The 26,165-nt window shown below is 40.3% G+C and overlaps 1 protein-coding gene across 3 annotated transcripts in view; it reads right to left on the reverse strand.

Annotated features, from left to right (window-relative positions):
• Positions 1 to 26,165, reverse strand: part of TOX (thymocyte selection associated high mobility group box) — a 326,596-nt gene that overhangs the window by 132,310 nt on the left and 168,121 nt on the right. For all 3 annotated transcript variants that reach the window (XM_042464588.1, XM_042464587.1, XM_042464589.1), the window contains exon 2: positions 21,149 to 21,214. In XM_042464588.1, coding sequence (XP_042320522.1) covers positions 21,149 to 21,214 — 66 coding nt within the window. The remainder of the gene's footprint in view (positions 1 to 21,148; positions 21,215 to 26,165) is intronic.

Genomic DNA, 26,165 nt, shown 5'->3' on the forward strand with positions numbered 1-26,165 from the left:
ACTCTTCAGTTGGATATATAAATCATCTTAACACTCAACAAGAACTCCTCAACAGTCCACTGGTACATTCAAGTCAATGTTCCTGTAAAGAACGTTTTGTATTTCTTTATTGGGTAGACAACAGCAATAAATCACACTCATTGTAAAAGCACACAATATATTAATTTATCAAACAGAAATCATCAAGAACACACTGCTGCAGAAGGTACATTTTGTGCCTGTAATGTTCATCAATTTCTTTAATTCACATTAGATAAAGGGCAGTGCTTGAAGCAAAACATTAATTTTCCACTACAAAACCAACAGAACGTTGACTGCTGCATAACATATTTTTTAAGCAGGAATTTTAGAACCTCCTGAAAGAAAATAAGTGTTTGTTGTTAATTAAGCATACCATGTCAAATTTTCTTCATGATTTCCATACAGTGATGTAATAGTATGAAAAACAAGTTTCTCATACCTAGCCAAAAAATATCATTACTACAAGAGGAATAACTTTTCCATGTGAATTAAAAGCTGTGTAAACCTGGAAGGTAAAGAATATTCATAAATATTATTGTCATGGATAGGAAAGAGTTTCTCAACACACCAACATTCTCTATTGGGAGGAAAAATTGTCAAAATGCCCAAGGGATTTTTTATTTATTTTATTTTGCATTTTGGGGCAGAAAAGATATAAATTGGATGGATGGATAAATAAATAAGAATATGCACAAACACTTCCCTAATGAGGGAGAAAAAATTTGAAATTATTTGTCCATGCATGTGAGAATATAGTAAGATTTTAACCCTTAGTTTAAAGTGTTACAGTTTCAAAACTATTCACAAGCTTTCCTAGTGTCATGCTCTCCAAACACACTGGGTTACAACTTTTACATCCCCAGCTCTGTTGCACTAAAGCCTAAAATGTCTCACATTTTAAACTGTTCTTACTGATTTTATTTGAAAGCTAGTCACAGATCTTACAATGTTAGGTGGGATGAAATACAGTACAGTAAATAAATTTGTAATAAGATCTTCTAACAGAAGAGCAATTATCCCTGAGCAAAGAACTAAGCACCACTCTGCTTTTGCAGTCAATACTTTTGAACTGGAGAAACTGAGGCCTGTAAAAGTTAGGTACTGCCGCAGAAGCTTCCATTCCATGATGCAAATATTTTAATAGCAACAGTGTCATCCACACAGAATCATTAGACTGCGGGATACACAGACCACATGAACTGATTCCAGTGAACAGACAAATCTAGAGTTACACCCACCATTCTGGCACTGTCAGGTGTACTTTATTTTGTACTTTTAAGTACTGGCATTTTGGAGATTGCATGAACAAAAGAACCTTCAACACAACCAGTTAAAGTACAGACTACATTTTCAGAAGACTATGTGATTTTAACTCTCACTCGAAAAGACAAAGACATTTTGGCTCCCTAATCTCACTTTCTTGCAGAATTGACACAGAACTATATCCAACAAAACAGGCTTTTTATCAGAATGGCCTAAATCCCATTTGCCAGCATAAATCTGCCAACAGAAGATGAAGTGATAGCAGCAGAGGAGGAAGTACGGAAGCAAAGGAAATGGAGTTGCAAGTGCTGTGACAACAGAGGCGGGTGGGGTGGGGGAGTAGTGAAAGCTGCCCCTATCAGGAAATAAAGGTGCCCTATCTAAATACCCCAAAGGCACAAGATCCTGTCTGATCTTGGAAGCTAAGCACAGTCAGCTCTGGTTAGCACTGGCATGGGAGACTGCTAATGAATGCCCAGTGCTGAAGGCTATATTTTAGAGGAAGAAATTGGCAAAAACACCTCTGAGTATCCCTTGCCTAAGAAAATCCTTGAAATCAATGGGGTGACATAAGTTGACAGGCAAATTGAAGGTGCATACACATACATACTAATTCCAAAACTAGTTGGCAGGGTAATATTTTTCACTTGGTAGAGATAACTGTCACCGGGCCCCGAGTTCCCTCTGGGGGAGGGGGTGGAGGTCCCATGGGTTCCATAACAAACGACCAAAGCGGGGTGATGCTGCAACAACTTTTTAATGAACACAAACAGAACAGGCCCGAGGGCAATAGTAATAGGCAAGTTTCTTCACTGCCCTTCCTCTAACCTTAACCTCCTCTGGGTATAAAGTCGGGCCCGGGTTGCTCCACCCTTAGGGCTCTACAGTTCTCTCAGGTCAGCGCTCTCGTGGGCGGGCAATACCTCCCGACGGGCTCGGCCCAAGGCGTCTCGAGCTGTTGAGGCACTTCTTCCCCGGATGTACCACAACAGCCTGGGTCCGGGATGAAGCACGGGGCGGGCTATGTAAGGTTCGGGGTCCAAGCCTGTAGGATGGGGTGGCCACCAACTTTGCACCAGGGGTCGGCCCTCCACTCTTCTTCCAGGGCTGGTTCTATGGCCCCTAAAGTGCCGCCGGTTAATCTCGGCCGTCAGTGCTTCACTCACCCGAGCGTCTATCCCGGCTTCGTAGCCCGTCTCCTCACACTCGCACAGCGCTTCCAGCGGTCTTCCTCCCGCCTCCTTCTTCCCCCCTTCTTCCCCTCGCGGCTCTCCTTTTCTTTCCCTTGGCCCCGCCCCTTCCTCCATCTTCACCCGAGGCCCAGCTGCTTCGCCATTAGCTGGCCTGCCTTCTTCCCGCAGGATTTCTCCAGGGTCCTCAAGGGTGTCGTCCTCCACGGTGGGATCCCAACCTAACTGATCTCCCTCCTCCACCCTGTGACAATAACTTTTGTTCCTTTTCCTACTCAACACCAACTGAACAACAACAACAACAAGAAACCTTACATTGACAGGATTCCAGCCAAAAAAGCTTATCCTGACTGGAGTCCAACTAATGCCATCTTAATAATAATGAATGAATGAATGAATGAATCTTTATTTTTATACCGCCGTTCCTGCGATCACGGCGGTTTACAACATATGATAAAATACAAAATACATCGCATAAAATCCCCCATATTAAAAACAATACAAAACAGCAAAGGAGGCTGAGCGGAGCTCATCAGGGAGAGAGTTCCAAGACTAATAATAATAATAATAATAATAATAATAATAATAATTTGTATTCTCCTTTTAAACAAAGGAATCAAAGCAGATTCCTCCTCCTCTCTGCCTTTTCCCAGCTTCCAGCTGTCTCCCCAAGACAGCTGGAAGCCAGAAAATGGCACTGGGATGAAGGAACCACAAGTGTGCACCCCTGGCTCCTGTTCCCAGCTTTCAGCTACCTCTCCGAGACAGCTAGAGGCTGTGAAAATGGTGACAGGAGGAGTAGTGACTGGCGCATGCCAGTTGCTCCTCTCCAGAGACCTTTCCCGACCTCCAACTGTCTCCAGAGGGACATGGGCCCTTCCTTACCTCCAGCTGCCTCCAGATAGACAGCTGTGGGAAAGGAAGGGTCCGGGGGCAGGAGGTCCTGCCTCCAGCACGTAGCATTCCTGGGGGCAGAAGTCCCGCCCTGGCACACGGACTAAAAAGGTTTTGCCATCACTGCGCTAGAGAGTCAGTTTTAGCTACCAGCCACACACACTCATTAAAACAAACAAAATAAGAAGTATTTTTAAGACCCAGAATTTGGTGTTTTTGCTGGCAAAACGGGAGGGCTGACAGCTGCTCAACAACAAATTTACCACCTTGCATGAACATGTGTGTTCTGATTTGGGTACTGTGGAGCACCCTAAAGTTCTTCACCCAAAAAAACTCTGTGGAAATGGGAGAGTGGAGTTTCATTTTCACTGGAATTCTCAACAAGGTGATCTTGATAAGCTTATAAACTTATCAATTGAGGAGAGCGTGTGTATACATAATGTTGGGGGCATGCCCACTCTTACTTAAAAATTTCGGTTTGGTTATGGTTCTTCCCTCTCTTGCAACCAAATGGCTGACTATCAATCTTATGTTATTAATAGGGCACAGCACATGCTAGGTCTCCTCCATTACCTAGCAAGACAGAGAAAGTTTATGACCTAGAAAGACAAAGTACAGAGAGACTGGATGGCAAATCTGATATCATCAGAATTGATGGTGGGGGGTGGGGATCAGGCAGTATCTATTAAAGTACTGCATGTCACTTGTCAAAGTTTAAATTTAAGTAAATTGCAATTTCTCATTCTTCCTACCTCACTCAGCATGGGCCATCCACAAACTGATCTCTCTGGCAAATTTCAGATCAATCCACTTAGACAGCTTTAAGCATTAGCCATACACATTATTGCTTTCTCAGTGGTTTGGCGAGAAAATCTTTCTAGGGAATATTCATGTTCTTAATGTTTTTCCTGCAGAAAATCTTTGCTTTAAAAAAAAATCACTATTTAATGTCATTTACTACTAAATGCACTTAGCAAAGAAGCTGATGTGTGGCAAGTTTCTCTTTCCTAAAGGAAAATAATCATTTAGAGAAATATAATGTGCTTCAACTAGTTTTGAATCTGATTTGACTCAGTATGAAATTGAAGAAAGTAGTACAAGTAATCCCACAAGGTGGTTACAGTGAAAATGGAGGTGCCCACATGATTTCAGTGGAAGAAAGTTAAACTCTGCTGGAAGAAAACAACTAGAGAGCCACATAATGCATATCACACACCTGTTTTGACAAAATTAGTATGCCAGTGCTTGTCCCCCACAACAGCAACAACCAATATAAAGAGTATGTGTTGTAAAAACTGAAAAATAAGTAGTCTAATAAAAATAATCTTCACATGAAGATATACATTCAATTTGTAAACCATGTAAAGTGTTTTTATCCCCCCTCCCCATGCAGGTCAAATATTTACAGGCTGTTCAATATGATCAAGTTTTGTTTCTTGAATAGATGACAAATCACCATGATAAATCATAACACACTCATTTAAGACTTTGGAAATTTTTCCAGAGAATCCAACAGTGCTCCCAATCCAATTTCTCTTTGGAAAGGCAAAATGTGATTAATCCAACCCAGCTTTATTATAGGAACACAGATATAACAGTATATACTTACTACTAATTAACTAGGGTGCAGATGATTAACCTTATCCTTCCCTAGAAAATTCTCCAAGAATAATGATCAAATCCTGCCACAAAATGCATACTTTCTTCTTTAACTTTCTTTAACAGTGTTTCTTCTGTATCTTTTGTAATATAGTGGGCCCTTGGTATCTGCTGGAGTTTGGTTCCAGGACACACACACACACACCCCACCCCATCCCCACGGATAACAAAATCTGTAGAATCTTTAGTCCCGATAAATACAATTGAAATAAAATGATGTCCTTAATATGAAATGGCAAAATCAAATTTGCCTGATGAAACATAAGCTTTATAACATTATGAGATTTGTGTCAAGCGGGGAGAGTGGTCCCTTAACAAACAGACTGAAAACTGTTAGAATAAAAAAGGACACAACTTTATTGATTGCGGCTGCAGAAGCTTGGCCCCAGTATGAATCTAGATCTAGGAATCAGTAAAACCCATTGCTAGCTAATGAAAAACCATCTACCTCACCAGCTGAGCACACTTGGGATGAGGGATATGGGATGCCATATGGGCAGAAGCCACTGTATGGTTCCCCTGTCACCATGGAGCAGGGTGAAGCCAACTGCCCTTGAGCTGTCCTTGCTTCCCAAGGTCCCTTAAGAGGAGTCTGACTACTTATGACAGGACTTTCCTCCCACAGGATGAATATGGGCACTATGCTAAAAGAGATTCAGGAAGACCTGAAGGAAGCCTCGACGCAACCAGCAAAATTTTCTCCTCAGCAAGTCAGGGAAACCTATTGCATTCCATAATGACTTTTGCTATAGATTAATATTCATTTTTTTCATCCCCTTCTCTTTAGAATCTGCACTGCATATTCTAGCTATTAAAGTGGCTTGAACAGCTGAAAAATAGTTTAAATTCTTCCCTTCCACTCTTGTTCTTACTAGTCATACCACTTCTGTTTTTATATTTCAGCATTTGCGAAGCATAGAACTTAAGTATTCATAATACACATTTTGAAACAATTATGTTCACGTTTCAGTTATGAGAAATAGGAGTGTGATCAATGTCTCTTGCTTACAAATATTGTTTGAAAGACTAGGATGTCAAAAGTCTGAGTTACACAGCACAGAAACTGCTTTAATCAATGACACACCATTAAAAACAATGTAGCAACCTAACTGCAGCATAAAAATGTCCTAATATTAGCATTGCTTCTATACAACAATGTATATTATACAGCACATTTAACCTGTCAGATGCTTCATTAGCATCTTTGACTCTGAAGTGGCAACAAAAGTGCAGTTTTTTTCTCCTGTGTTCACAGTATTCCCCTATTGTTCAACTGTAATACTAAACCCATTTTGGTGTAAATTATTTTTAAACGCATATGGACATACTTCCAAAAATATATATAGGATAGTGCAGTAAAAATATAACTACATAGAGATGCAATTTTTTTTATTCAATTTACATTCCAACATCTATATACACATATTGATCACACACACACACACACATTTTAAAAAAGTCAACTTACATAAATATTTGTCTATATCTGATCCAAAATGTTCAAAATTACACTTCCAAAGTTGTAACAGTAGAACATCATAACCAAAATAATACTAATTATTTACTAACTCTTAATATTTCTCTTATATACACTCCTTAGATGACTAATGTAAAAGTCCTTCATTTCATCTGAATATGTTATTTCATTTAGATTCGAATAAACACACGAATGTTCTCCTCATACATATAGAATTCCCTCAGTGATTTCTATATCTATATTTACCTACCTATAAATTTATCTTTGTAACAGGCCTACTTAAAGTTAATATTATATTTTCCATCTTTTCTATCAGCCCACTAACTCACTCCACTAATCCAGGATTGCCATTCTTTGTAAAATTTTTGTAAGGACTGCTGCCCTGTTATATAAGCTAATTTTTCCATTTCAAAAAAAATCCAATATTTTCAATTTCCAATCGTCAATTGAAGGTATTTCTTTTACTTTCCAATACTTCACCAAAACCATTCTTGCTGCAGTTATTACTAAAAATATTAATTTACCACCTGTAATTTCTAATTTTGGGTTATCCAAGATATTCAAAAGGTACATCTTCAGATCCGCACAAATGTTGAGATTGAATATTTTTTTTTTTCATTTCTTTATGTATTCTTTTCCAATATTTATTCACTACCTCACAGTTCCACCATAGATGCATATATGTTCCTAGTTCTGTCTGGCACTTTCAACATTTCCCATTTGTTCCTTTAAATATTTTAGATAATTTTTAGGGCATTAGATACCATCTATACATTGTCTTATGTTTTCTCTTATATCTATATTTTTGTATATTTAATTCTCTTTTTCCATAATTTCTCCCATTGCTCAAATTCAATTATTTGTTGTAAATCCACTGCCCATCTAATCATGAATTCCTTCACTATTTCATCTTGCAATTCCCATTTTAAAATAATGTTACAGAATTTTGAAATCTTTTTAGTATTATCCCCCCAAATTATATTTTCAAATTCTGAATCACTGGGTCCTATGCCTATCAATTTATTATCCATATTGAATCTCTCTCTTATTTGCCTATACACAAACCAATTACAATTCCACCCTTCATTTAAATGTTTTTCTTGTGTTTTCAAAATCACAGTTTTTTCCTTAATGTTTATTATATCTTTATAACAAATCCACTTTTCCCCAGCAAATTCTTCTCTTCTAAATAATGCTTCGGCGGGTGATGTCCATGTTGGAATTTTTGGGCACCATTTTATTTTATGTCTGATCCAAACTTTAAATAAAATTTTGCGTATGAAATGATTGTTAAAGTTTTAGTCCACCTTCAATTTGTCATAAAACCAGTATCCATGGAAACCGTATCATAAATCGCATTCTTCCAGAATTAGTAATCTCTTATTTTCTAATTTAAACCAATCTGTAAGCCAATCTAAGACACATGCACGATAATACCACTTTAGGTTCAGTAAAGCCAATCAACCTCTTTATATTGTATCTTGTAAAACTTTTGCTTTTATCCTTGTTTTTTTATTTTGCCAAACAAATTTCAAAATATCTTTATTCCATTTTTCAAAAGGAATATCATTAGCAATAATTGGTAAATTTTGAAATAAAAAAATCATCTTGGCTAAGATCATCATTTTAATAGTGGATAACCTTCTAATCCATGAAAGATTTAATTTTTCCCATCTTTTTAAATCAACTTTAAATTCATTTCATAATTTGTCATAATTGTTATGAAACAATTCTGTATTTTTTGTTGTTAAAATGATGCCTAAATATCTTACCACATCCTTCTTTAGAAAACCCATCTTTTTTCCCAATTGGAAGCAATTTTAATTATTATTACCACTTTAGAGGGACATGTATTCACTAACCTATATTTTTTATCCAATGTACAAATGGAGAACCACACGAGCACATGATGAAGTGTTCTTTCATGTGATATTTTATGTAATGTGTGCCACCTTTCTTTAGCACTACAGAGTTTCTTAAACAACCACTCTTGTTTAACCAACCAACCAGACATTAGCTGAGAAAAGGAACAGGATGTGCCTCCCATACTATCCCATTATGCAATTGTTCCAAAATGCTATAGCAAGTATTAGTTTCTGGGGTAATATGTTGTTTCTAAGGCATTCCCCATTTGGACTCCAATATTTTCCAGCCTCTTGCTTCATTGCTGAAATGAAACAATGTTTTATACTTCACAGCTGGGTATTGTTCAGACAACAGCAAATGCAAAAATGAATTTTGTACCCAGGTCAAGCTCATCAGATATCCACACATGCTTCTGGAAGTTGAGTATTCCTTATGTGAAATACTGGGGACCAGAAGTGTTTTGGATTTTTGATTTTTAAAAAGATTTTGGAATATTTGCATATATATAATGAGATACCTTGGCGATGGGACCCAATTCTAAACATGAAATTAATGTATGTTCTGTATACACCTTATGCACATAGCCTGGATGTAAGTTCATGCCCAATGTTTTTAATATTTTTGTTCATGAAAAAAAGTTTGCATACAGTGTTCCACTGTTGGACAGCCCTTACTGTCAGGAAGTTCTTCCTAATGTTGAGGTGGAATCTCTTTTGCTGTAGCTTGCACCTATTGTTCCGGGACCTAGTCTCTGGAGCAGCAGAAAACAAGCTTGCTCCCTCCTCAATATGACAGCCCTTCAAATATTTAAACAGGGCTATCATATCACCTCTTAACCTTCTCTTCTCCAGGCAAAACATCCCCAGCTCTCTACGTCGTTCCTCATAGGACATGGTTTCCAGACCCTTCACCATTTTAGTCGCCCTCCTTTGGACACGCTCCAGTTTCTCCACATCCTTTTTAAATTGTGGTCCCCAGAACTGGACACAAATTTCCAGGTGGGGCCTGACCAAAGCAGAATATAGTGGCACTATTACTTCCCTTGATCTAGACACTTTCCTTTTATTGATGCAGCCTAAAATTGCATTGACCTTTTTAGCTGCTGCATCACACTGCTGACTCATGTTCAACTTGTGGTCTACTTGGACTCCCAGATCCCTTTCACATGTAGTTTCATTCAGCCAAGTGTTGCCCATGCTATATCTGTGCATTTCATTTTTTTGCCCTAAGTGCAAACCTTACATTTCTCCCTGTTGAAGTTCATTTTGTTAGCTTTGGCCCAGCTTTCTAGTCTATTCAGGTCATTTTGAATTTTGATCCTGTCCTCTGGGGTATTAGCTACTCCCCCTAGTTTGGTGTCATGTTCAAATTTGATAAGTATGCTCCCAATTTTGTCATCCAAGTCATTGATAAAGCTGTTGAATAGCACTGGCCCCAGGACAGACCCCTGTGGGACCCCACTGTTCACTTCTCTCCAGGATGAAAAAGAGCCATTGTTGAGCACCCTTTAGCTTCGTCCAGTCAACCAATTACAAATCCATGTAACAGTTGCCTTGTCTAGACCACATTTTACAAGCTTGTTTGCAAGAATATCATGGGGAACTTTGTCAAAGGCCTTACTGAAATCAAGATATACTATATCCATTCCCTTCATCTAACAAGCTGGTAATTTTATCAAAAAAAGAGATCAGGTTTGTCTGGCATGATGTCTTTCTCTGAAACCCATGCTGACGTTTTGTGATTACAGCATTGCTTTCTAGATGTTCACAGACTCTCTGTTTAATTATCTGCCCACATGTTCATATATTCCCTCACAAAACCAGTAACTTAGAAACACAGTAGCCTAGTGTAATGTCTACATATGTAAATATTGACGCTCAAAGATTCCTTCTTACTGCAGCCACTGACCTGCTAAGAGCTAGTTTAGTTTGACTTCTATTTCCATCTATAAATATGAGGACAAAAATAATTGCCTAACTTTTTGGGTTGTTGTAAGGATAAACCTAAAGTGTTCTGTGCACTTTTAAAAAGTACAGTGCGCCCGCGCCATACGCGGGCGTGCCATACGCGGCCTTGAGCAGATGCGCTCAAGCCGCGGGGCGCACACGGGGCAGAAAGGGCGGCGCGTCCCATTGAATTGAATGGGCGCACGCACCACCGCGCCGCCGCACACAAGCCCCATTGTTTCCAATGGGGCTCGAGCATAGGCGGAATTCGCCTTACGCGGTGGGATCCGGAACGGATCCCCCGCGTAAGGCGAGGACGCACTGTAGTGTCATAAATATGAGATTTATGTATAATTATGCTTAGTTTCAGAACACAAGACCTACATGCTTGAGCCAAAGCCTATTTTCAGAAGGGGGGGGGGGGGGGGGGAGAGGGAAAGACTAGGTCAAATGCTATTTTCAGAGAGAGGAAAGGGCAAAAGAACCCTCAGAACCTGACACCACACTTGTTACAGTGCCTACAGAAGTGTCCAGTGCACTGTCTGCTCAGCGTTCATGGAATTAGTGTCAGCTACTGAGGTCTGATGATGTGGACAAGACACCAGAAGCAGTTCAGCTCACCACACCACATGTAAGCTTGACTTTTGCCCATCTTAGCTGATAAAATCTAACTACCAGGGGAAGACTGACCAGATGGGTCCAGGAGGTAGTAAATGTTTCATTATATTGCAGGAGCTGCCTGCTGCCTTGAAGGTGATGGCACATCCTCCCCTGAAAAGGACCTCCCTGGACCAAGAGGTATATGAGAACTACTGACCAACTGCAAATACCTCCTTTTTGGGCAAGCTGTTTGAGCATGTTGTGGCTGGGTAACTTCAGATATTCATGGAGGAAACAGATTATCTGGACCCATCACAATCTGGATTCAGGCCAGGGTATGGAACTGAAATTGATGACCTACTCTGGAGGAACGAGTAGGAACTTGGTTTTTGAACTTCCTGGACTTCTCAGTGGTTTTTGATACCATTGATTATGGTATCTTACTGGACCAGCGCTGTGGCATGGGAGTATAAGGCACTATTCTGCAGTGGTTCCAATCCTATCTAGAGGACTGGTTCCAGGGAGCAGCATTGGGGGGTTTCTTGTTCATCACCAGGACTATCACGTTATAGGGTGTCAAAGGGTTCCATCTTATATCACATGCAGTTCATTATCTACATGAAGCTGCTGGTGCAGGTCATAAAAAGGTTTGGGGTAGGATGTCGTAAGTATGTTGATAACTCCCCACTCTATTTCTCCTTGTAATCAGAGTCAGTTCAGGCTGTGCAGGTGCTGGGCCAGTGCCTGGATGCTAGATGATGGTTAATAAACTGAAACTGATTCCCATTCAAATTGAATCTCTGTGGACTGGTAATTCTCTGGCCTGGGAACTGGGAACTAACATTTAATCTGTAAATCTGTCCAAAGTCCACAATAAAATGTTAAACCAAAAGTACTAAATCTTTTGCACAACTGAGATTTAAATCCAGTTATCAGTCCCAACTAGAACAGATAACTGAACTAATGAAATTTATGTAATTGGTGATTTACTAAATCCCCACTGTTTCAATGGGTCTATTCTACCTGGGACAGACAATTGAATTTAGCTGTGAGTCTTTCATTTGGATGGTCAATCCATGTGCTCTTGTACTGCAGCTCCCATCATCCATACCCAGCAGATCCAATGGTGAGGTACAGTGGGAGCTAGACATCAATACGTAGAAAACCACACATTTCCCACCCCTTTTAGCTGGACTATCTGTATTTACATTATATAGACTATTATGAGTACCTCTGCTAGCTCTTCAGACATTTTTATAAACTGCAAGAAATATGTGACCTATTAAAAGATATAATTCTGAAAAACAGACTGCCATATGAGACACCAATTTAAAGTAACAACATAAACAATAGTAACTTGTGTGCTCGAGTGAAGCATCTTTTTAATTTTGAGTAATGAAGATGTCAAGTCAAATGCTACTGTAGTTTAACTTAATTAGGTGTCCTATTTTTCCAGGCAGCCTTTCCTTTCCCATTGAAAACTCAGCTTGTATGCAAGGCAACAAGAACAATTTTGTCTGTAATGAATACCTCTGGGATTGCACAAAGTAATCATTTGAATGCTATGCTGAAGACAGGCCTGAATAACTAGTTTGGGCTTGTTGAGATGCCAGACATCATGGGATTAAGTAGATTAATCTATAGCATGCTATCATTATTGTTTCACTGGGTCAGAGGTCAATAGGTCAAGCTGCCTTTACAACAGGAGCCTCTGCCAGGTTTGTAGTTGTTTGCCTAATAAGTAGTCCAAAAATATGTAATGCCCACAGACAGACCTAGACAGTCATCTTACTGATGGAGTTCATTCATTATTTCCCATGGTTATTTCCTCCCTGCCTACTGCTGTTTCCCTGGAAATTTTTCTAGAAAGGAGTCTACGCTTTATTGTATCTGTATGCTATTTCTACAAGCGATTTTGTACAAAGAGTATGAAAGGACATATGACATGTTTGTAAGGCCATTTTATACTGGATAGCCATTAACTGTCCAGAGGTATAGTGTTCTCCTTATAGCAAAATAAAGAATAGGCATTAGGAGCAGGAAAGAAATAATCCCAGCACTATAGCTGAGAATTCATCTAGCATGCAGCCTTCCTTCCTTTCTACTTCTCTCCACCTTTCCTAGTATTATTGTCTTTTCTACAGATTCATGTCTTCTCATGATGTGGCCAAAGTATGACAGTCTCGGTTTAGTCATCTTTGCCTCCAGGGAAAATTCAGGCTTGAGCTATTCTAGGACCCATTTATTTGCTCTTTTTCCTGTCCACAGTATCCTCAGCACTCATCTCAAGCACCACATCTCAGATGAATTTATTCTCTTTTTGTCCATATTCTTAGCTGTCCAACTCTAGCATCCATACATGGTAATGGGGAATACAATTGCTTGTAGAATTCTAACTTATGGGTAGTCATTTTCTGATATCTTGACTGCAATCCCCATTCTGATCAATGTTTGAATCCAAGGCACAGATAACATACTGTGTTTTAAATTCATATAGCTGTTAATGAGGTATAGCCTTCAACAACAACAACAAAAAATATTTTTGGTCTAAAGCTTTGAATGAACTATAAAGTTCATATTACTATAATATAAGCCTATACCACAAGCAGAAGGAAGGGTGAGACTAATATTTACCCACCCATCTTACTTTTTGCTACCACTGAGAAAGGTGCTTCACTGCTTTAGAGGTTGACAATGGGGGGAATTAATTCAATCTCAAATATAGCAATCAGTTTTGCTGCTGTAATAACCCTTTCAAGTGGCTGACATGTGGTGATCCAGTCACAGGATTTTCTTGCCAAGATTTATTCAGGGAAGGTTTGACCCTGCCTTCTTCCAAGGCTGAGAAAATATTACTTAATTAAGGTAATCCACTGGGCTTCCATACTTGAGCAGGGATTTGAACCCTGATCTGCCAGAATTCTAGTCCAACACTCAAACCACTAGCTTTTTAGCAATAAGTAAGACCCCCAGTATTTATATATAGCAAAATCCAGATACCATCAACTCTCTATATCCATGGATTCTTTATCCATGGATTCAATAATCCACAGATTGAAAATATTTTTTAAAAGCCTAATGTGGCCCAAACCTGGCTGCAAAAGGAGCAGAAAATAATTGCTCCTTGTCAGGGGGTCATTCTGGACAGTGGCAGCAGCTGACCTCAGGACCACGGTGTCCAGTCTCCACAATCCTGTGCTGACTGAGGCAACCTTGATTTTGCCCTTTTATATAAGGTATACCATTTTACTCTGCCATTGTATTTAATGGCATTTGAACATCCACAGATTTTGGTATCTACAGGTGGTCCTGGAACCAACCCCAGAGGATACCAAGGGCCCACTGTATATGGGACTTTTGAAAATGGAAAGCAGGGCTCTGTCACTGGTGTGCTCTCCTGATGGGTTTATTTATCCTGTAGACATTATTAACATTTGACAAAAAAGCTTTACTTTAGCTTCCAGAAGGTACCAGAATTTGGACAGATTTCCACCTTAGAGGGTAATGGTTTGCTCTGTGTTACATAGAATATATTATCTAGATAGATATACAGTGCGCCCACGTCATACGCATACACTGAAAGCAGTGCCGGAAAAAGCAGTACTGCGTGCCTGAAGTAACGGATCCCCAAGTAAAAGAAGGGTGCACTGTATATAGATGACCATGGACGATTGGTGTGGAAGATATGGAAGGGAAAATCTCTGGTGTGTGTTAAAATCATCACCCTAAATTTTAATTACTTATTTTACTATGAAATAATGAATATGTGAATGAAGAAAATATTTTAAAACATTCCTGGGATACACAGAATTACACTAGATATTTGTCACAAAGAACACAATATTTACATATATAAAATATACACAAGCCTAGTAGCATCAAACAGTCTTTTGGGACAAGCTAAAAGAATATCATTAATTTTTATGGTATAGTTATCTTTTGGCTCATTTCCAAGAATGGCTTTCTGTGGAAATCATTTCAAGTCTAGAATTATGCTGTTTGCTTGCAGCAACATCATAGGAACAGCAGTGAGCCATATGTTGCTACTTAGCAACTTAGTACATAAGTCCCAAAGCAAGTACCGATTTGAAAATTGAACAGAAATGATAATTGTCAAGTGATGCTGTGAGGCAAGTTGTTTTGGATTACCAAACTATGCAGATGTTTGATGTTCTACTTTTCATGATTGGCAGATGAATTTTTATTTATGTTAGCCTAAAGGTGATAAATTGATTTTAAAAGCCTTAAAGTAACACACAACATTGCCTCCATGAACATTCTTACAAACATAAGGAATTTGAAGTTTGGCTTTCATAGTACATTCATCTTATTTTTCATGCTGAAAGTTAAATTTACAAGACGCAGCATGTCCATTTCTCAATTGCAGGCCTTTTTCTTTCTTGTAACATTGGACTGTAGATAATAGTAGAAACAGTTCATTAAAATTACTAAAATACAATTTTAGTATTCCTCATCTGGAAGTTTGAAATACTCCAAAATCCAAAACTGTTCATATGAGTGGCTGAGATAGTGACATCTTTGCTTTCCGATGGTTCAGTGTAAACAAACTTTGTTTCATGCACAAAATTAGTTAAATTACTGTATATAAAATTACCTTCATGCTGTGTGTATAAGATGCATATGAGCACAGATGAATTTTGTATTTAGACTTGGATTCCATCTCTAAAATAGCTCATTATGTATATGCAAGTATTCCAAAATCCGAAATAATCTGAAACCCCTAACTCTTCTGGTCTCACACATTTCAGATACGGGATACTCAACCTGTATAATTATGTTAAATAATGAAGTTAACATTTAACAAAATACCTATAAAATATATGGTCCATAATTAAAAGGCCTTTCTCGTGTCCTTTTAAGAATGCTCTATTAAGTGCTGTACTTATGTGAAGTTGTATTAAACATGTAACCTTATTTTTTTATTTTTGTTTTAAAAGTCTGAAGGTGTGATTTAAATATATGGCACTGTGTATATAGCATATCGTCAGAAGGAAAATGGCTCTGCTGGAAAATGTAGAGGTAGATTCTTTGTTCAAAACTATTTAAGACAGACATAATGATTATCTGCAAGGTAGCAGCTGCTTTGTAACAGCAGTCATTCAGAGAGTTTGTAGTTCTACAGTTTCAAACAAATTCAATTAGCCCTTGTGCTTCAAAGCCCTTAAGGCACGAACATGATGATGCCTGGTTGCTTTAATCTAACAGTACTGCTAAAACTGTCAAGACAGTTTTTGGATGCAAAGGTTAAAAAAGAATATTGCTCCTGTTCCTCCTTCCCCTGCAACTTTTAATCACAGAACTTAGCCAGCTAGTTCAATTGCACAAGTGCATTCTTCTAAAAAGCATTCTTAAAATAAAATCAGCAGCAGGCCAGGAAACAATCTGCAGGGAACACTTTTCTTCCAAAACACCAGTTGACCTCTCCCAGTAGCTTCATATAGATGTTAAATGACATGCAGGACAGAACAGTACCTTGAGGAACCCCATAGGCCAACAGCCAGGGGGTTGAACAGGAGTCTCCCAATACCACATTCTGAGTTTGACCCTCCAAGAAAGACTGGAACCATTGCATAATAGTGCCCCTTAGAGAGGCAGCCCAGAATGGTATTGAAAGCCACCGAGAGAGCCAAAAGGGCCAGCAGCAACACCCTCCTCCTGTCCTGTTCCCTGCGTAGGTCATCCACCAAGGCAACCAAAGCTGTCTCCATCTCATAGCCAGGTCTGAAGCCACGTTGAAATGGATCTAGATAATCCTTCTCATCAAGAAATCCCTTCTCATCAAGAAACCCACTTAGAGACCGGACGACAGCTATCCAAAGTGGTGGGATCCAGAGAGGTCTTTTTCAGCAACAACCTCATCCCAGTCTCCTTTAGGCAGAATGGAAATCTGCATTGCTACAGTGAAGCATTCACCACTCCATTCTGCCAGTCCCCCTCTAGCAGCTTTCAAAAGCCAGGATGGGTAAGGATCCAGAGTGCACATGATGGCCCTCACTTCTCCAAGGATCCTGTCGACATCCTCAGGCTGCACAAACTGATATCCTGCCTTTTAAAATTGAAACTTATCCAATAATAAAGGACAAGCAGACACCAAGTTATACCCACTGGAGCAAAGTCAAGCAATTTTGTCTGCAAAGAGTGAGCTGTCAAGTGGTTTTTATTTTCTTCTTGGGGGCCAGAATGTAAAAGGCCCCTGACCACTCAGAACAGCTCTGCTGGATAACAGTTGGCCTCAGAATCTTCTGTCATCATTGCTCTAGTCTCGGTCCCACTCATTTCATCACTTCCAGCTCCATAATGAACCAGAGAGCATGTTGGTGTTTACTTCATGGGAGGGGATGCTCAGGGGCAATCATGTCCACCAGCCTAGCCATTTCTCTGTTCCAGAGATCTGCCAGGGCTTTGACAGGATCACCTGCCAAGGCATCAGGAAACTCCCCAAAAGCCATCAGGAATTCATCTGGATCCATAAGCCTCCTGACTGGACCATCTTAATTTGTCCACCACCCTTGCTAAGTCCCAGTGACTCTAAACCCTGCCAACTGCGCCAACTGCAACCAACGGCCTCAACCAAAAGGCCCTCGAAGCTGTAGTACATGTTCTGGTAATCTCTCGTCTTGATTTCTGTAATGCGCTGTACATGGGGCTACCCTTGTATCAAGTTCAGAAGCTCCAACTAGTGCAAAATGCGGCAGCCAGGTTGGTCATGAGCTCTTTGAGATTTGACCATATAACACCTATTTTGAAAGATCTGCACTGGCTCCCAATCAGCTTCCGGGCACAGTACAAGGTGTTGGTTATCACCTTTAAAGCCCTATATGGCTTGAGCCCGGGTTACTTACGGGAACGCATCTCCCTATACAATCTGCCCCACACTCTTAGAACAAGTGGGAAGAATCTGCTGGAGGTACCAGCATCCAAACATGTCTCTACTTCCCAAAAAGCATTCAGCATAGCTGCCCCTAGACTATGGAACGGACTCCCAGAGGAGACTCACCTTATTACATCCTTGGAAACTTTCAAGAAGGCGGTAAAGACAGAGCTCTTTCGCCGCACATATCTTCCTGACCTCCTATGAAGACTATTGGTATGGAATGAGAGCACCTGACCCTGTGATTGATTGATGTATCATGTTTTAGCTGTGGTTTTAATTATGTGGTAACTAATGTTGTAATATTGTAATTGCTTTTAACTCTGTTGTGATCCCACCTCGATCCATTGGGAGAGGTGGGAAGATATAAATAAAAACTATTATTATTATTATTATTATTATTATTATTATTATTATTATTATTATTATTACCAGGTAGTGATCAGTGCATGTCAATGGCACTACAGAGAGTTCCTTCACTCCCAGATCACTGTTATCCTGCCCGGAACAAAAAAAACATGTCCAGAATGTGTCCTGCAGAATGGGTGGCCACAGGTATTACTTTGGACAGCCCCATGGCTGTCATGGTGGACTTGAAGTCCTGAGCTGCTCCTGACAGAACAGTCTCAGCATGGATGTTGAAGTCCCCCAGTACAACAAGCTGGAGGAACTCAAACGCAGAGACTAACTCTGCCAGCTCAGGAAGGGATGCTATTGTGCAGGGGGGGGGGGCAGTTCACCAACAGAATCCCTTTTCTGTCCTGGCCACCCACCTTTAGGTAGACACACTCATACTCAGTAGACTGTGGGACAGGACATCTGGTAAGGAGATGGAATCTTGAAAGGCCATTGCAATGCTGATTCCCCACTTCCCAGGCCTTGCATGCTTCTGTACAGAGAACCCAGGTGGACAAAGCTGGGAGAAATTACACACACACACACACACACACAGAGAGAGAGAGAGAGAGAGAGAGAGATTCATCCAGCCAGGTCTCTGTGGTGACGATGATGATTACAAGCCAGGTTGGTCCAGGATCAGGTCCTGGATCAGAAGTGTTTTTCCATTCACTGACCAGGCATTGAGTAGCAGCATTTTCAGACCAGAGGTTGTCTTGAAAAGACTATCCGGATTATGTAAAATTGGGCCATTTTGGGAGTAACCAGCACCCTGTTGTTCTCCCTTCTACCAGAGTAATAGGGCTGACTCCTCATACCATATCTCCTCCTGCCCATTACTGTCATAATGGCTGCTCCCTGGGCTGCTTCCTCTCCAATGCCCTCCTTGTAGCACATATTCTACTGCTAGCAGGCCAGTTATTCCAGGATTACAGGCTGAAATAGTCCTCCAGGTGAGGCTAACAACAGAAAGCAGCAAGCAAGGAGACACTAAGATAGTAAACTCTATCATGGGATGGTGGGGGTGGCCTATTTCTTCCTTCTATGTGCTGGCTCCCCTCAGTCCTAGCAGGCACCAAGCTTTTATCCCCTAGCAAGGGATGGGTGGTCCTCCCTAGCTATTCAGCCAGTAATTAGCTGGGTGCCTAGAGCTTGGTTCTGAAAGGGGCAGTTCTTATAGACAGTCCTCCAGGAGAATCCAACAGCAGCAGCAAGCAAGTAAGCCCAGTAGGATGGTAAACTCTATCCTGGGATGGTGGTGGTGGCTCATCTTAAATTTTGGATGAGAGTTGTCAGAATCCCTCATCACTGGCTATGTTAGATGGAGATGACAGGTTTTGTAAGGCAAAACATATAGGGGGCCAAATAAAGATGTGAACTCAGTTTGTACTAAAGCAAACTGTGCCTATAGTCCAACATCTGCAAGCACATGTATGTGGGAGGGAGTGTAACATCCCTGCAACTGACCAGTCACATATAAACTTTAAAATCTGCACCAAAGGGCTAGAATACTTTCTAGAGTAGTTTTAATATGGCAAACACTGGAAGAACCCTTCTGGTAGGCCACAGAGCCTTTTTGCAGCAAAAGTGTATCTGGAATATTATGCACAGACCTAGTTAACCTATCTCAAAAAAAGATTAACACAGAAGTATCAGATATGCAAGAAAAGGTAATCAAAGTGGTTGTGAACTTTCCTTATAGGAAACCCTGATGCTTTTAAACAGATAATTAAGTGGGGACACCATAAATGTTTATAAACTTAAGAACAAATCTTCCCTTTTCAAATAAAATCAGGACTAATGTCATTGGGTCATAACTGATCAGCAATAGATTCAGGTTAACCAGGACACAACAATATGGTGATAGCCACTGACTTATATGACCTTAAAAGAGTGTTAGGAAAACCTAATGAAGGAAATCTTCATGAAAAACTCTATAAGAAGGACATAACCATTGTACAATCCCAGAGAGGTGGCCCAGAAGGAAGGCTGATGGTATAGAAAGTTGCCAAGAGATCGAACAGAACCTATGGGAACACGTTCTCCCATCCAGCTCTTGGTGTAGTTCACCCACTATGGCAACAAAAGCTATCTCCAGCCCATAACCAGGCCTGAAGTCATACTGAAATGGATCTAGCTAATCCAGTACCTTGCCAAAGATTGGAATACTGGAGATTGGACATTAATTGTATAGTATGGTGGTACTGAAGGTCTTTTTCAGCCAATATATTACTACCACTTCTTTTAGGCATGGCTGAACTCTGTTTAAAAACCTCCAATGAAAGAAAGTTCACCACTTCCCAATTCCACAACATCAAACAGCTCTTACCATTAGTTTTTCCTAATGTTTAGCCAGAATCTCCTTGGGTCTTCTTATATTCTTCCAGTCTGTATTTGCTTGGTTTCATTTTTATTTTATTATCTGTTTTCAACTGTAACCCTGAAGGCCTAAACAGGCCATGTGATGAGTTGGGAAGCATTCAAATAACAGAACTATTATTTAAGATTAACAACTCCCCCACCCTCACCCTAGCACCCTGAATAAACCAATTCTTCAGCCCTAACAGGCTTGAATGTGATAAGTAAACAATCTGTGGCACCTGTGGCTTATAATGATTAACTTGTCTGTAGTCAGATAAAGAAGTAGCATGCACCTGTAAAGACTATTTCCTAAAGGTAAAACAACTGCTTGGGAATGATCATGCTGGCAAAACAGCTGCTTGCATTCTGGAGAGCAAACAAGGTAGTATCTTCAACAACTGCCAACTCTGGTGTTTTATCAGTGCTATCTCATTAGCTAGAAACAAGGCTTAAATGCTTTGTTTATAAATTATGATTATTTCTGATTGCGGCAGTTACTGATAGTGCCACTCATTTGCAACGCAATTCTTTGAATTTGTTTAATTACAATTTGAAACAAGGCAGAGAAGATTAATTAACCCACCTGGCTGGCTGGCACATACTCCTGGCTCGGTTCTGTCATACTCATATACATGTTGTCACCGTCAAACTGTAAATTAAAAATAAATAAATAAATAAATAAATAAAAGCAGAAAAATTTAATATTTATACTATCAAGTGACAAAACAATACCCATAAAAACATACTCTGGCATGGAAGATATGTGATTTCACATATGTATCTCACCATTCCTGTTCCTATTGTCATCCTTATTGACCCAAGATGTCAATGATTAAAAGTAATTAGTGCTCTAATAATTACAGCAAGCAATGAATGGTTTCCTTTCATCTGCAATCTGTTTTAAAACAAAATGGCTCATTTTGTTCACCATGTATAGATATCAGTGTTAGATGAATGAACTGAACATTTTTTATAAGAAGAAAAGAGAAATGGAAAAAAACTTTTATTAATAGATTTTGTACTCTATTTAATTTTCACTTCTACCCAGAGACGTTGTAGTCTGTGTCTTCAAATTCAACTCTGAGGGATCCTGTCACAGGGTTTTATTGGTAAAATTGATTCAGAGGAGGCTTACCACTGCCTTTCTTTTAGCCTGAAAAAGTTTGACCTGTCCACGATAATCCAGTGGTGGTTTCAATGTCTGAGCAGGGATTTGGACCCTGATCTCTTAGAGTCCTAGTTCCAAAATTCAAACCATTATACTTAACTGGCTCAACCAGAGAAGACCTGCTGAAATAAAAGCACTTCTTAATTCAGTAACTATAGTAGTAGTAAAATTTATTTGGTTGTTGACCAGTACACAAATACTTGATAAAATAATAATTGCAAAATACAGTAACTATATAAGTTCCATTGACTGAATAAATTTGCTCTAGTTAGAACTAACTAATTGATTTAGCTCACTAAATTTCAGTCCTGATAAAGAAGACTTCAAGAATAAATCAAATCTGATTGTAATGAAACACTCTATTAATCAACAGGTTACTTGAAGGCACATGCACAAACATACACACAGTATATTAAGGAACAGTATTTTATGTTCATGAAGGCAAATATATTAGTAGCTAAACTAAGATGCACCAAACAATAGTTTTCCAGATGGACAAATAAATTATTCTATCAAAATTAAAAGTACAATTTCAGCAAAAATGATACCATTCATAACCTTCCCCTCTTCTACATACAAATTAGTGATAAAAACTGAATGACATGAAGCCAGATAGCAATTATAACTATACCATGGGATTGGAAAGTTTGATACCAGATAAGCAGAGAAACTGAAATGACGCATTGTGACATAGGGATCCATTCAATTCTGTATATCACAAGGATACATAGACTCCTCCATGCCTGTTCCTCATTCAAACCCCTGAATTATTTACTAGAAACAAGCTAAATTGTATAAAAAAGGGCTTGCTTAAATGAATTGTTTGGGTTTAGATGATATTTAGCTAGGATCCTGATCTAAAAAGTCATTAAAATATTATCCTATGTAAAATATCCTGAAAATTTTCCTGAGTTTGCATTCTGGCATCAGCTGAGATTTTCAAGGTTGTGGATGGGTGGATTTCTGCCTGGGAGCAAATGTGGTCCCCAAGTGTTAACCGTGTGGCCTGCAAACCTCCTCTGTTATTTCCAAGCTGTTTCCAATCAAATGACTGGAAGTACATTAAAGCATGCAAACATTAATATCTTGCATTAAAATGATTTGTGCTTTTGAAGTGGGAAAGTTGTGGCTGTAACTTGTAGGCCAGGCAATGGCTGTATAGAACTAAGATTCATTTTCAAGGCCATGAGGCTGCTGCACTCCCAAGTAGATATGCATCAAGTTTAGGTGTGCTTTGCAAGCTAGGGCCCTGTTCACTGTTCAGCAGACATCCAGAGAACAGGACTATGATTTATACCAGGACCTTCAAAGTTTTTAGCTTGTTTTTTTTTAATGTCTGTACCAAGTTTAACTGTTGGGTGACCTTTGTATGTTTGATGATTTGTATGTTTGATGGAAGCTACCCAAATTCATACGAATTGCATCTAGGTCCATTCATTTTGCTTTGCCATTGCCAACTTTGTTTTTGACTCTGCTCGTGATCCATATCCTTAGTCCTGCCCACTGCAGGAATGAAGCCATTAAGATCCCTCCAAATTGGAATTCAGACTCTGGGTTGAAAAATATTCCACATGTCTGGTAACACCACCTAAAGTCAATCCATTTCTTCTCTGTGTCAACAGGAATTTGTCCAGAAGAGGTCATTCTCTCACTAACGTGATAATTTCATTTCTCTTATTCCCTTATTTTTCTTATTTTGTGTTAAAACTAAAGCATTCTTTGACTGGAATCATAGGCCCGGTACACACTGGCAGCAAAATGCTGCCCCTCTTTGCCACACAACATTGCCGCAGCAACCAAACCATGGGGCAATGCTGCACAGCAAAAAAGAAACTGACATCGCTTCTTGTAAGAGATATGTGGGGGCTCAGACGCTCACACGTCATCTACATGCCCCCCTGTGGGTGGTGCCGCTCAATAATGATGCCGCCTGTACATCATAAGGCTCGGGAGCGTGTGGTTAGTGCACGCTCCTGAGCCCTACTATCACCGCCAGGAAGCGGTGTCCTGGCAGTGATAGTACGGCTCAGGAGCGCGCACCAACTGCACACTTCCAAGCCCTATGACAATGATGCTTCCTGGCAGTGTGTACCACATCATAGTCTTCATTTCTCTTTCTCTTATCAATTTATTGAAGAATGCTTTAGCATTAAAACAATCATTGCTCTGTTGAGAATAAGAAATCCTAGGGGCTAAACAGATGATTTCTGTTTAGGCAGCTTCCCAGTGGTTTCGGAGTATATCATTTAGACAACACATACCCCCAAGCTGGCAGAAAGCTGCTATGAAGCTGCCCGCCCACAAAGTGGGCAGTTTTGCTGTGCTCCAGCAGCACAATGTTTATACATTGGATTGCAGGAGCACCACAAACCCACAACAAAAAAACAGATCAGGGCTGAGGTGTATGGTTGCCGGAGCCCCAATCCTGCGATCAAAGAGGTGGCATGAAGCAGCCCCTTCAGGGCTGTCTATTTTGACCTATAGTTTTCATCTGGTGAAGCAGCATGGTACTCTGGTTTGAGTGTGGACTTACGACTCTAGGAGGTCAGAGCTCAAAATCTACTCAACTATGGAAACCTACTGGGTGATCTGGGCAATTTGCACTTTTTAAGCCTAAAAGAAAGGCAAACATCCATGAACAAATCTTGTGAAGGAAACCTTGTCACAGCTTTCCTATAAGTGGGAGCAGACTTGAAGACATATAATAAAAACAACAAAGTCTTCATCTTAAATTGTTACTACCCATTATCACCACTACTACACATTCAAGTGTGCTAAATGATCTTTATGCTAAATGATATTCATGCAAAATAGACAGTGTGAGATGACATATCTTCCCAGTCACTAAGGCCCGTTACAGACCACCTAAAAGCGGCGGTCTGCCGGCACTGCTGGTTGCTCCATGACGGAGCAGCAGCAGCCAAACTGCACAACTCCCTCACGGAGCAAAAAGAAGCCCCCAAATGGTGCTTCTTTCTGTGGTGCGGTTATGATGCCGTGAAGTGCCAATGGTGCACTTGCAGCATCATATGCGCCGCGTGACATGTGGATGCAGTGCGTCCACTACATAAAGATGGCGGCCCCCATGTGTAATGGGCGCCGCCATTTTGTACGGACTCGGTCCGTATTAGGGTTAGGGGCATCCGGAAGGGACGCCCCTTTCTAACCCTAATACGGACCCAGTCTGTACTTTATGCCCATTTGTAACAGGCCTAAGTGATTATTTTAATTTGTGAGTGTGTGCATGCACACATGCACATATGTCTAAGTGTATATGTCTATGTGTGTATTCTATCTCTCTTTCTCCTTCCCCCTCCCAAACATGGCTAGAAAATGCAGATTAACAACATTTTTACAGTTTATTGATACCAGAAACTTACATTTGGCCCCACTTTTGGCCCCACTTTGCTTTAGCCCTGCCTCCCTTTCCTTCATTCCTACTTACCGATGCAATATGGCCCTCAATGCTCTTTCCAAATTAAAATTTGGCCCTGGTTCAAAAAGAAAAAATCTGTACTAAATTTTCATTCTAAATTAAAATAATCATTCCAGGTCTAGCTTTATCCACACAATAGAACAGAATGCTATCTACCCCTGCAGACAGTGCCCAGGGCTTCTGGGGCATTTTACACAAAACTAGCTATTCACTAAACACATATCATGCCACTGCAAGCACGAGCCCCATTCACTTTTAATGGGGCTCGAGTATAGGCGGAATTCACGTTATGCAGGGGAGGGGGTCCGGAGTGGATCCCCCACATATGGCACGACTCCATTGTATAAAACTGAAGGGGACTATCTGATTTTAATACTGAAAGTATAGCTTTGAAAGTTGTTTTAACTGTAATTAGTTACAGTTATAGTTACATCACCACTCTGAACACATCCAATCTTGACTGATTTCTGAAGCTAAGCAGGGTTGAGTTCCGTTAGTACTTGGATGGGAGACCATCAGATAAAACCAGGAATCACCAGGCACGGCTAGGAGAATAACGATCTGCTGGAAACCCTGAACCTTCTATACCAGTCAAAATTTACAAGACTTAGGCGCATTACAGACGGGCCCATGAGGCGCTGTCGTTAAGTGCAAGGGGCGGCGCTTCCTGACGCGTCTTGCCCCTCGCACGTAACGAGTGCGTCAAAATGATGGCGCCCTATACAGATGGGTGCCGCCATTTTGACATCGCGGACACGTAGGTGTGGTGGAAGTGATGCCACGAGTGCACGCCTCGCACCTTGCGGCGCCACTTCCAGGGCACAGAATGGTGCTTCTTTCTTGCTGTGCCTGTGAACCACACAGTTTGGCTCCTGCAGTTCCCAGACGCAGCAACCGGCAGCAGTGCAAGACCGCCCGTTTTGGGCGGTCTGTAACGTGCCTTAGCTAGACAGTATAATGAAGCTTCCTGTGTTCCAAGCCAGCACTCAAGGACTT

The sequence above is a fragment of the Sceloporus undulatus genome, chromosome 4, assembly GCF_019175285.1.
Source record: "Sceloporus undulatus isolate JIND9_A2432 ecotype Alabama chromosome 4, SceUnd_v1.1, whole genome shotgun sequence".
In the NCBI taxonomy this organism is placed as follows: domain Eukaryota; kingdom Metazoa; phylum Chordata; class Lepidosauria; order Squamata; family Phrynosomatidae; genus Sceloporus; species Sceloporus undulatus.